This window comes from Paroedura picta, chromosome 4, assembly GCF_049243985.1.
Source record: "Paroedura picta isolate Pp20150507F chromosome 4, Ppicta_v3.0, whole genome shotgun sequence".
NCBI classification, from domain to species: Eukaryota; Metazoa; Chordata; class Lepidosauria; order Squamata; family Gekkonidae; genus Paroedura; species Paroedura picta.
Genome location: NC_135372.1, coordinates 93,239,459 through 93,251,813, shown reverse-complemented (window position 1 = coordinate 93,251,813; position 12,355 = coordinate 93,239,459). Strand labels below are relative to the sequence as shown.

The 12,355-nt window shown below is 44.7% G+C and overlaps 2 protein-coding genes across 4 annotated transcripts in view; one reads left to right on the top strand and one right to left on the bottom strand.

Annotated features, from left to right (window-relative positions):
* Positions 1 to 12,355, bottom strand: part of RPL10A (ribosomal protein L10a) — a 486,091-nt gene that overhangs the window by 61,541 nt on the left and 412,195 nt on the right. The gene's annotated exons all lie outside the window — the stretch shown is intronic.
* CACNA1S (calcium voltage-gated channel subunit alpha1 S) overlaps positions 1 to 12,355 on the top strand; it is a 71,335-nt gene that overhangs the window by 40,503 nt on the left and 18,477 nt on the right. For 2 of the 3 annotated variants that reach the window (XR_013230370.1, XM_077334255.1), the window contains exons 24-31: positions 790 to 936; positions 1,395 to 1,596; positions 2,233 to 2,391; positions 2,807 to 2,917; positions 3,204 to 3,287; positions 5,951 to 6,007; positions 10,206 to 10,346; positions 10,514 to 10,579. Coding sequence is in view for 2 of the 3 variants with exons in the window: in XM_077334255.1 (XP_077190370.1) it covers positions 790 to 936; positions 1,395 to 1,596; positions 2,233 to 2,391; positions 2,807 to 2,917; positions 3,204 to 3,287; positions 5,951 to 6,007; positions 10,206 to 10,346; positions 10,514 to 10,579 (967 nt within the window). In the remaining variant the exon portion in view is untranslated. The remainder of the gene's footprint in view (positions 1 to 789; positions 937 to 1,394; positions 1,597 to 2,232; positions 2,392 to 2,806; positions 2,918 to 3,203; positions 3,288 to 5,950; positions 6,008 to 10,205; positions 10,347 to 10,513; positions 10,580 to 12,355) is intronic. The other variant, XM_077334256.1, reaches the window with a different exon arrangement.

Sequence of the window (12,355 nt, the reverse complement as noted above, 5' to 3'; positions counted from 1 at the left end):
GAGGCCCGGTGGGGGGGGTAGTTTACTCCTTTACTCTCAACCACTGCCCTAACGCTCTCTGATCGCTATGGTAATGTTTAAACATCCCTTCAAAATAAGATACAGACACGCCACAACAATTAACATAAGGAACATTTTATTTTCATGGAAATTTTAACTCATGACAATGACAAATCAATGGGAACCCTGAGTTTGTTTCTCTGCAACGAGATAGTCCCATCTGGGAGTGATGGGAGACAATGACACCCGAAGTGTGTTGTAAAGGGCCAGGGGGGGAGGCGTCCTTCGGGGCCCACCTCCAATTAGTTGAAGGACCACATGTGGTCCGCAGCCCACAGGTTGGGGATCGCTAATTTAGAGGACTGTTTTGTAAATTTTTTTCTAATTTTAGACATGACAAATTCTACCTACTGTATTTTTATCCCACGCTTCCTCTGAGGATCTCATAGCTGAGTATTTAGCTCTTACCTCCTCCCTTTTATCCTCACAGCAGCCCTGTTAGATAGGTTAAGCCATAAGAGATGTGACTGATGCAAAGTCACACAGTGTGAAATTGAATCAGAACTCAGATGACCTCCCTCCCTACTCCTAGACCACCATTCTAACCACTAGTCTTGTGATATCCTTGTCACAAAACAACACATCTACCAAAAATGAACTTTGAGATATTAATCATAAATAGATCAACTGAGGAAATTAATGTTTACCATTTTTTAAGACCAGGAACAACTTGAATATGACAGGCATCAGCCTAACATCAAAAAACCACTCTTGTCTGTCTTCTCCCAGAGGTTACTTCATCGATTATGTTGATGCTGATTCAACGCAGATCATTCTTCGCAAGCGGATGTGGCTCCATAATGAATTCCATTTTGACAATGTCCTGTCAGCCATGATGTCTCTCTTCACTGTATCTACCTTTGAGGGATGGCCTCAGTGAGTACAGAAGCCAATGGCAGGGGGAGAGGTGTAAAGTAGGTCCCTAGGGTTATTGCAAAAGATGAGTGAGCCTGCCACTTGCACTGCTACTTGATTTAACTGTGCTGCACAACCAGACTTACTGGGGGGAGTGGGAACATCCCCAGTGATGTCATTACTGCTGTGTGTCAGTAGGTGCACAACCACTACATCTTGTACTGCAGCTGATATGGGTAAGGACTGCACTATATTTATATATATTGTGGAATGAGCACTGGAAAATATAGTATCCCCACAGTAATCCATACCACAAAGTTGCATTTAGCCATAGAATGCTTGTCTGGAAAAAGCCTTTGAGAGTGGGGAACTGTCAATCTACCCGTGGCAATGCAGGATGTATAGGACTTCCAACATCACTTCTTCAAAGCTTTTTTGACCGTGCCTATTAACCCAGGTTGTTATGATATCCCCAACAGGCTGCTGTACAGAGCCATTGATACCCACAGTGAGGACATGGGCCCTATATACAACTATCGCATGGGCATTGCCATCTACTTCATCGTCTATCTCATCCTCATAGCCTTCTTCATGATGAACATCTTTGTAGGCTTTGTCATTGTAACCTTCCAGGAGCAAGGGGAAACAGAGTATAAAAACTGTGAACTGAACAAGAACCAGGTATGGTAATATGAGCCAGATATGGAATCTGAGCAGAGGTGCCATGGCCTGAGCTAGCTGTTGGGCTGGATACAGACTAAAGTTTCTGCAGTCCCAAGGATTTCCATTCATGACAGCCATGCCCCCCTCCCAGATACTGTGATAAACTTGGCCTCTTTCTTTCTCTTCCTTCCTTCCTTCTCTGCTCCTGCAACCATTCCCAGACTCAAACCACAACCAGAATTTCAGGAGAGTTTCAGTCATTTTCAATATTCCTGAGCTGAAAGGAAACAGGGAATTTAGGGACTAATTTTGGCTTGGGAGTTTTCAAATGCACACTAGCTGCAGAAATTCAGCTGCTGGATATAAGTCCCAGGGTGGTAATAGTCTGTGGTATTGGTGCTTGTTCTGGCTTAGTTCTTCCAAGTTGCTACTGCAGGAAGAACCTGGAAAATTCTGATCATTTGAAGTTTGTGATCATCCTAACAAACCTTGAGAAGAAATCCATTTAAGCAAATGGTTTAGGAAGGGAACAGGACATATACATTATTTGGCTTTGTGGTAAACTTCAGGATCTCAAAGAACTAGAACTCCTTGAGGAGAGAACCTAAGAATAATTTCTCTATGCTTCACCTTTTGCCTTTTCTCTCCCTGCAGCGTCAGTGTGTCCAGTATGCGCTGAAAGCACGGCCTTTGAAATGTTACATTCCCAAGAACCCCTATCAGTACCAGATATGGTATCTGGTGACCTCATCCTACTTTGAGTATCTTATGTTCTTCCTGATCACATTGAACACCATCTGCTTAGGCATGCAGGTATGGATGAGTAGAACTCCTGCCCACTGAGGGGTAGCAGGTATATGAAATGGTGGTAGTGGAATCCTACAGAAAATCTGCCCATGAAAGAAGGGTGGCAGAGCTGGGCCCCTTTAGTGAGGAGTTGCTGATCTTGTGCTTGAAAATATGGCTCAGTCTGTCAGTTCAGTGGTGTGTTTTACACAACTACATGTTACTGAACTCTCATGGTGGTTCTTGCTCCAGAGCTCCCAGCCATGGAAATGCTGGTGCGCAAAACATTGCCAAAATATTATTGGTAAGGGAATCTTTGCATTCACTCAGCTATGTCACTGCCACAGTTCTTTGGTCTGTTGCCTACACTTGTAAAGATTCCTCCTTGCAGATTTTTATTAGGGCTGCTTGTATACAAACCAATTTTCAATTATTTCTACAGCATTACAATCAGTCGGAGACAATGAACCAGGTCTCAGATGTTCTCAATGTGGTCTTCACCATCCTTTTTACTGTGGAGATGATTCTTAAACTTATAGCCTTCAAGGCTAAGGTGAGTAGGGAGCAGATGCACAAGACTCCCAGGGCAACACTTTAAACTCTTCAGTGGGCACACTCCAGAGAAACTGCTGAAGGTGTGTACAGTTGTTGGGAGGGGGTACATGTCCCTTTTCAATCTTAACAACATCACATAAGCCTGAAGTTTCAGAACCGGTTCCTAGGTTAAGTTCTAGAAAGACATGGGAAATACGCCCATCTGCTCTGTGGGTCTTCCTCCTTCTGTTGCACTCCTGCTTCTCCTGTACTCTTTGTAGCCCATTTTCTCCTTTCTTTTCCAGGGCTACTTTGGAGACCCTTGGAATGTCTTTGATTTCCTCATTGTCATTGGCAGCATCATTGATGTCATTCTAAGTCAGATTGATGTAAGTGCAATGGGAGTAGCGACAGGGTTGCATTTTGAGTAGGCAGCATTGGAGGCAGTGGTAGAGACTGGAAAACTGAGGAAGGAAGAAAACTAAGACCAGCTGTTGGGATGCAGCAGCATCTGATCTCTCAGCTTCCCACAGAAAAATCCTGCATGTCTGAGCAAAATTTCTGACTTACAGAAAACAGCAGCCATGCCCTAACTTCACCAGCCTTCAAAATGAAATAGGAGTGCTGTGATTGTTGAGTGAAGGGAACAATAGGCATCTCTCAGACATAATGGAGTCTAGTGTGTACTTTGACTCCAAGACATCTCTACCAAGAAGCACTATCAAGTAATTTGTCCTTGATCGTAGCCTGGAAACTGATGTGCCACCATGTCCAGGAGATTCCATCTGTCCTGTAAACTCTGCGCTCTTTAAATGTATACCCCTGGCAAGCAATATATAGCCAAAACGTGAGATGGTTTGCCTCATGGTACCGGCAAAGAATTTCTGCCATTGACCACCATGGCAACCATGTTCTAAGTGGCTGCTTACTATATGTGCTTATAGTGTGAATATTTTTATTGCAACATTCGCATATATGAATTTTGCTTTCTCTACATGCATGCATGGAAGCTATGAAATACTCCACAGAATATTAAAATATTCTGCAGTTGGAATAGCACATGCATATCCTACGTTCTGTGTTGCATATAAAGAGGGAGCATACTGGCAACTACAGCTGTCATTGGGCTAAAAATGCCTCCCTGTGCCTTCATGTGACCAGTGCTAATGCATGCATTTGCAGTTAGCTGTGGCTTCCAGAACTGCTGTAGAAGTAGATTAATTTACAATATAGAATTCATCAGTCATGTCTGTGCCTAATTCCACATTTCGAAGAAATCCTGCCACCGTCTCCCTCCTCCATTTTTGAACTCTGTCTTCCTTTATGTATCCATCCTTTGGAGACACCCAGTGTGCCTCTTTATAGAATCAACCAGGTTTTAGACATCATCAGCAAGAAGCTGTACATATTTTATGATGTTGTTTACAACCTTAAAGCTAGTAGATTTTATCTACTTGCTTTACACTGACCCTACTACCCTATGCCTTCCCTGAACATGGCTTGGCACATTAGATGGCCAAAAGACTCCGAGGGGAGGTCCAGGTGCTGAGCAATTAAGATGACGGGGATAAAGTTTAATGAAATCTAAGAATGTAGACTAGGAATCTGGGGCCTGGTAAGTCAGTGTGGCATATATTGTTTTATTTTACTGTCAGCAACAGAGTAGTTCTTGCCCTGATTTCATTTTTTCCTTGGGCTGTTTATCTGCCACACCGGAATGCTATTTTATATTGAATAACTGAGGTGGAAAATGCACAAGCATAATAGGAGTAATACTTGGACCATAATTCTCATCAAATACCCTCTACCTAATCCTCTGAAACTGTCAAATACACAGTCACCATCCTTCAGCATTGTTCTTGTTCTTCCATCCACAGATCTTTGCAAACCTCTGCACTCTATCCCTTTCTCTTTTGTCTTCCTCTTTCCTTCCTTGTCCATTTGTCTCATTTATCTGTATATTAATGTTCAACAAGTACACTATTAGGGGAATTCTTTATATGGATTAATAAATGTCCTTGTTGATGGCCTTTCAACCAAGAATAAGTAACACCAGTGGTATTAAAGTGCCACTGGCATTATCTGTGGGCCTTTAATAGAGTTCATATGTTGGTTTGGCTAAGAGAAACTTTTTGTCCAAATAGGGTTTTAGTCAAAAAAAGAGAAAGAACAGTTCAGAGCACTGATCTAGCAAGCCACTACATTCATTTCTTTATTACTGGAATCAATGGAACCATTTTGAGCAGGTATGAAATGAAATACAGAGATAGCATCAGAATTATTAAATGTGTACATTTGAATACTGCAAGTCTATCATAGATACCAGGCTATCTTGTTATATCCTGGAGAAGGCTGCTGTTCCTTCTTCCCCAGGTCATTCAGTCTAGTCTTTGGATTACTTTCATGTACAGAAGAAAGAGCTAACATATGCAGAAGAACTCAACATGGTAGGAGGTATGCTGAGAGTTTGAAGATGTGACCATGAACTATTGGAGCAGGAGTTCCTAATGGGGAAAGGTTATGCCAAGAACACTAATCTCTTGTATAAGAACCTAACAGCACCTGGCCCCCACTTGAAATCTAGTCCCCTAGTGGTCTCTTGACCATGTTGTTACAGCTGACCGTGTACCATAGACAGATCCATGTGCTTAATTTTAGGAGCTTGTGGGTCATTTAAAAGTTGCTACAGAGGGTCTTTTAACAAAGCTAGATCTTTGACTTTTTCTAAAATTCCAAGGTCCTGAAATTGTTGTTCAGGACCGCAACAATTCTCAGCTTAGTGCTCTTCTCTTCAAGTCTGTGCACTAGATACTGATCAATTTTTCCTATTGTTTCATGCATTATTTCCCCAAGCCCTTTATCCTTTCCTCTTTTTTGCTTGTCTTCCTTGTAGTGGTTATAATTAGCATCTGCCATGATCTCCCTCTGTGAAACTCAGTCCTTCCTACTCATCCGGTCTATCCCTCTGTCTCTTTCCTTCACTCTTTCTCCCTCCTTTCTCAACCTTTAAAGATTTGGGACTCTTTGGTTGACTCTTTTGTTCTCTTGACAGACTGTTCTAGCTTCCAGAGGCGGATTGTACTGCCTAAGCGGTGGCTGTAATGGCATTGTAAATATCAGCTGCATGAGCTTGCTGTGGACAACCTTTTTCTTTTATCATGCTCTTTTTCCCTTCCTTTTTAGACCATTCCATGTTGCTGTGTCCTGCTGTGTTGGTATGAGTTGCATGAGATTGGTGCCAAAATAGAGTCTTCAGAGAAACATGGAGAACACATCTAAAGATATGTCCATATAGTATAAACCCTTTAGTAAATAAGGTACCATTTCCCTACCTTGAACTTGGAAAGGCATGGCACATCTATCCTACAAATACATATATCAGTTTTATACCAACTGTTGCTGTATCCCTCAAAGAAGGTTACGAATTGTAATTTTTCTGAGATCCTGCTAGCAGAACTTCAGTTATCTCTGAAGAGGGAATAACTTTTAAGCAAGTTTAAATCCATAGGTATTTTATGTAGACTGCACAAGTGGTGCTGATGCGCCATAAATTCCCTTTCTGTATTATAGTGCCAGCACCCAAAATGAAAACTAGGACAATTTGAGAGCCTTTTGTACATGTAGCTAACCAGGCTTGGTAACTTAGCAGATGTACCACTGACCACTTTTAAGACCTCTGCATGGTTGGACAGTTCCATATTAAAATCTTATCGCAGATCTAGGAGCTCCTTTAGTCCCTGATCTACAAATGCCTTCTGTGACTTGAAGTTGGTTTCTACACTGTATCTGTTTTGTTGAGGCATTCTAAACTGTATCATTAAATATATTTTTAACTGGGGGGAGAGGGAAATCAATGTACCTTCTATATGATGGTCTGAACCATCAACAGATGAATATCTAGCACGTCCACAGTTTGTACTAGCCTACCACTTTATTCCATGCAGATCACGCCACCTTAATCATTCTTCCATTCATAAATCAGGGGAGGCTGATTTCAAGAGAAGGGTAGTCAATACACTTTGCCTTGAAGAGTTAAAGTTCACAAAATCAGTGCCGGCTTATTCCTTTCTTTCTAATGTTATTGCACTTCACATTTATCATATGTTGGTTTAATGAATAGGGAGCAAAGAGCTGTGCCCTACAAGATTTTCTTTCTCATTACTTTGTCATTGCTCCTTAATTATTTGATAACTAGTTAAAAAAGCCTGCTGTAGTGTAAATAAAGCGGGCACTAGCAGCCCCCAGACCCTTCTGGGGCCTGCGTGGCAGGATTGGCGGGGCCCCCCCCCCAGCAGCCGAGGCCTACCTGCGTCCCTGGCGGCAAAGCAGCAGATATCGTCGGTGGGCTGGCGGCAGGGGCGAAGCATGTGTGCCAACTGGTGTGAGGAGTGGAGGCGGGCTCAAGAGAGAATGGGGTCGGGCGGTGGCCTGGCGCCGCGGGCAGGCGCCGCCTTTGCTGGGCCCTGCCACTGCTGGGCGGCAGTGGCGGCGGCCTCTTTCTGTTCGCAGCGATGGGCGGCGGTGGCGGCTGGCGACACCGGCCGCCACCGCGGCCGGCTCATCGTGGCCGCGGCTGCTGTCGGTGTGTGTGAGCAATGGGGTGGCGGCAGCAGGTGCCGGCACCATCCGCCTCAACAGCCGGCTGTGTCCTCATGGCCTCGGTTGTCGGCCGTGGCTGTTGTCAGCTCGTGTGAGCGATGGGCGCCGCCATCGGCCACCGCCTCTTGACGTTGGCTGTTGGGTGCAGGTATCATGGCGTTGTGTTGCTGCTGCCACGGGGCGCAATGTCTTGGCGTCGGCTCTGATGGCCGGGCGTTGGAGCTGCGTGTTCGCACCGCGGCAGCTGAGCCTCGCAGGGCACCGCTCGTCTGGGCGCCGATGCTGCAAATGGCGGCGGGTGGGCTCCAGCGGCAGTCGAGGCGTCTTGAATGCGGCTTTAGGGGGGGAGGTTCGTGGAGGTCCCCCGGTCCGTTGTAGGGGAGTCTTGCCGCGGGGTGGTCCTTTGTCCCTTGTAGGTTGGCGGCGAGGCTCCTGATTGGACCCCTCCGAGTTTTTATCCCGGACGGGTCCCGCCCTAACTCCTCCCACAGAGGCCTTACTGAATTATTTAGTGTGCGGCGTTTAAAGATGGCTAGGCAATAGCTTGGACCCATTCCCACACTCCTACTGTAACTCAGAATGCTCCCTTGATTGCTGCTGCTGGGGTGATCCCAGGATCAGCCTGATGGCAGAGCTGGAGGTTTACCGCTGGAAGAGGGAATTGGCAACAAACCCAACTCTCATCTTCCATTTGCAGACATCTTCTGGTGTACTCAAGCCAATGCACATAGGGAGTGGTTGTAAGGTTGCAGAATTGCCTTGATCCTGAAGCCTCCTGACCTCCAGTTGCAGACTGATATACTATTTCTATTGCCATACTATTTTTTTAAAAGATTTGGAAGCAGCAAGTCCAATTATTGTCTCTGTCTGTCCCCCATTTCCCCCCTGCCCAGATAGAAATTGCTTGCCACAAGTTATCCAGAAGAAAGAAGTTGGCACATTCTGTACAGTTGGCTAATAAGACTATATAGCCTTCTACATTTTGTAGGACCTGGGAACTGTATTGTTGCCTAAAAGCAACAGCTTCCAAGGTGCAGCAGCTTTTTTGACAAGACTTCTAACACTGTAGTGCAGCCTTTCTCAACTTTTTTACTGATGAGAAACTCCTGAAACATTTTTCAGACTTTGAGAAACTCCAGAAGTGTTGTGATCATGCAGAATATGGTGGGGAATCATAGCTGTGGACACACTCACCTGGGACCCCTTCCTTTCCTACCTCCTCCAGGCCCATCACTGGCCATTCTGGGAGATGGGAGAGGGACAATATGGTCATATCATCCAATAAATGTTTATTATTATTATTATTTAATTTTTAGACCACCTTTCTCCAAATAGGTCTCAGGGCGGTTTACAACATAAACAGTTAAAACACAATAAAATCCCCATAAAAACCCCAATTTACAACAACAAGTCACATATAACATATTAGCGGTGGTGGTCACAATTCTAATCGTATTTACCCAACTTCCCCCCCAATTCAGCCTGGTGGGGAGAATAATATTCAGAAGAGGGTGGCGCCAATACAATAGATCTAACAATGATCTTGATGTTAGAGATCTCAATATTGGAGCGGATCCTCTGATGGATTAGTGGGAGAGCTGCCCTGGCCTCAACCATATGCCTGGTGGAAGAGCTCCATCTTGCAGGCCCTGCGGAAAGCTGGTAGATCCCGCAGGGCCCTTAGCTCTTCTGGGAGCTCATTCCACCAGGTTGGGGCCAGGACTGAAAAGGCCCTGGCCCAGGTCGAAGCCAGGCAAACATCCCATGGGCCCGGGACAACCAGTAAATTCATACCCGCAGAGCGGACATTTAAAATATATATTCAAATAAATTAACTCCCACTCATTCAGGAAACCCATCCAGGACCATCAAGAAACCACAGGGTATCACAAAACTCTGGTTGAAAAAGCCTGCTGTAGTGGGAATATTTCTGTGGGTGCACTATTCATGAAATTGCCAATGGACAGCAAGTACCAGCTAATATGTCACTGAGTCAGGGATGGGGGAAGTATCTAACTTCCATTTCTGGTCCAACCTGCAAGCCCATCCTGTGCAGTTTCACTGCAGAAGACAATAAAGCAAGAGCTGAAGATCCTAAAGCCTGTAGATATTACACTGAACATTGCAGGAAGCACTTTTTGAATTAATTTTTTTGCTCCTTTATCTGCACAAATATAAATCTGTAGATGGATTCTGACTCCATATTGAGTGTGTTTCCTCTCAGTGTGTTTGATCATTTGACCCTTCCTCCCATGCTGGACCTGGGGATCTCTTGATGATGCAGAATCACCTTTAATTTCAGTAAAATGGAAGCCAGCAGTCTCACAGCCAACAGAATGTGTTACCTGTAGCTTCAGAAGAAATATCAAGGTCAAAAGACTCATCTTCCTATTAGGAAGCTGAGTATGAAGGGGCGGCATTAATCTCTATTCCAGACTTTTTGAGTTAGCATGCCATTAGTGGAGTAGTGTGATCCTTCCTTCCCCTCTAGCATGCTGTTGGCCTGAGGCCCTACTTCTACCGGTGTTGCAACTATTGCTGTGTTTGTTGCTATGGGCTATATCCATAGACCAAGCAGCAGGTGAACTGAAGAGCAACGTGGCTGGTAAATGTGACAAACCTGCCAGACAAGCCGGATCAACTCCTGAAGTCTGTCTCCTGCCCGCTTCCAATTGTACTCACTGTCTAAGAGATTGCTCTTTCCGCAGCCTCCTTCCACAGGTGACGATGAGAACGGGCGAGTCTCAATTACCTTCTTTCGGCTTTTCCGAGTCCTGCGGCTGGTAAAATTGCTGAGCCGAGGAGAAGGCATTAGAAACTTACTCTGGACCTTCATCAAGTCCTTCCAGGTGTGTGACATACTTGTTGAGAGGACATGGGCCCTAGTCTACCTGCAGGAAGGAACTCAGAAGTGGGGTGGAGGGAAGGAAAGACAAGCACTGCAGGCCAGCACTTTCCATCTCATTGCTGTACTGGAGTTATAAAAGATTCTTGAATTCTATACTTTGTTCCACAGGCTCTGCCACATGTTGCCCTGTTGATTGTGATGCTGTTTTTCATCTACGCTGTGATTGGGATGCAGGTAAGGACTCCATGAAATGCTTGTATTCCCTCAGCACAGATGTAGCCAAGATCCCTAATCTTTCATTGGCATTTTTAGTTAACAGGTTAATTGTTACTACCAGTTTTTAGAAAGTTTTGAAGCCACTGTTGTTCAAATTTTTCTGAATTGTATTGTACCCATTCCTATGTTCCCATGTTCTGTGTAAGCCACCCTGAGTCAAAAGGGAGAGTGGTATATTGATATGATATACCCTTGAGTATCTTGCTCATTTTCAGTCACCTGAAATCTTCTCTCCGAAGGACTGCTGTGCATTCTATGAAGTAACCCATGAAATTATTACCCCTTGAAAGCCCCGTGCTCTGAATTGCCACACATTTTATTTTGAGGGATGCCAAAGAGACTAATGTTTGATGCCATAGACATTCAGCTTCAAACTCTGTAGGCTAGCATGTGCATGTTACTCAGCAGCAGATCACACAGTTTCATGGGGCTGATATAGCTTACAAAGGGCCAATTAACTGAGAATAAATCTGTCAATAGCTATTAGCTAAGTGGACCCTTCAGATTCAGGGGCAGTCTGTACCTGAATACTAATTGTTGATGGGGTGGTGGTGCTGCATCTATTGCCTTCATGGCCTCTGCTTTGGGGCTTCCTAGAAGCACCTAGTTGGCCACCTTGAGAAAGAGGATGTTGAACCAAATGGATCCTGTGTCTGATCCAGGAGGACTGATCCAATTGCTTTCACAAAGCGGAAACGCTATTTTAAATAGTGGAATCGCGGCATTCTGCATACCTTCATTTGTAGTGGAATCCAGTAGTGTTTCATTCATTCCCCACAGGTTTCCAGTCTCACAGGAATCGCTAGAAAGGAAGTGATTTTTTGTGTGTTTGTTCCCACCTTTGGCCATCAGTCAAATGGAACAGCCAATGGGCGGTTTTTATCATGCTCCCGAAAAGCCCCTTTCCCTTTAAGCACAGGTTTAAAAAAACACACACACACGTTGCAACAAATATCCATTGATTCGTTGCAACTGAGAGACCCATCTAGCCAGCGTGTGAGCTGGCAATTCATCGTTACCATGCTCCCCCGAGTGGAAAAAAAATCCCCCCCCACGGGCACGATTTTTGGCCAAAATTAAAGGGAACTGGCGAACAGGGGGCTGTGTTGTGCTTGGGGACTTTGGGGAGTTTTAAAGCACTCCTGTGGAGGGACTGTAGCCGGAGAAGCCTCGCTGGTTCATTGCTTTCCCCGCTCCGAGGGGGGAAAAATGGCGATCGCTTCGCCGGAAGTTCGGAGGAGAGAGACAGGGGGAGGGACTTTGTTGCAACCGCTACATTGAGAACGCACATGTCTTTTTCGCAAGTGTTGCAGGTTGTTGGCAAGAGTGTAGCGATTTTCTGAGGGTGAATCCACCTTTCCCGATTCCCCAGAAATTGCTACAACCAAGCGATTTTGGCGCTAGTGTTGCAGGAGTGTTGCAGATTACTCACAATGTCATGCGGAATGTAGTTTTAGGGGTGAAAACAAAATGTAAGACTAGTGCGGAATGACCCACAGTCTTCTCAGTTCAATAGGATTTGCTGTCTATTCATTAGGCCTGTTTATATGATTATTGTATATATATTCTGCACTTCACAGCCAATAAAGGCTCTACGAATGGCTTACAAACCGCAAGTCATGATTATATACAATTAAAAAACACCACTCAGTACCTAGAAAAAGAAACTCATCAATAATCAACAGGGGGAAAAATCCAATTAAAATACCATCTGAGTACTAACAAACCAACAGC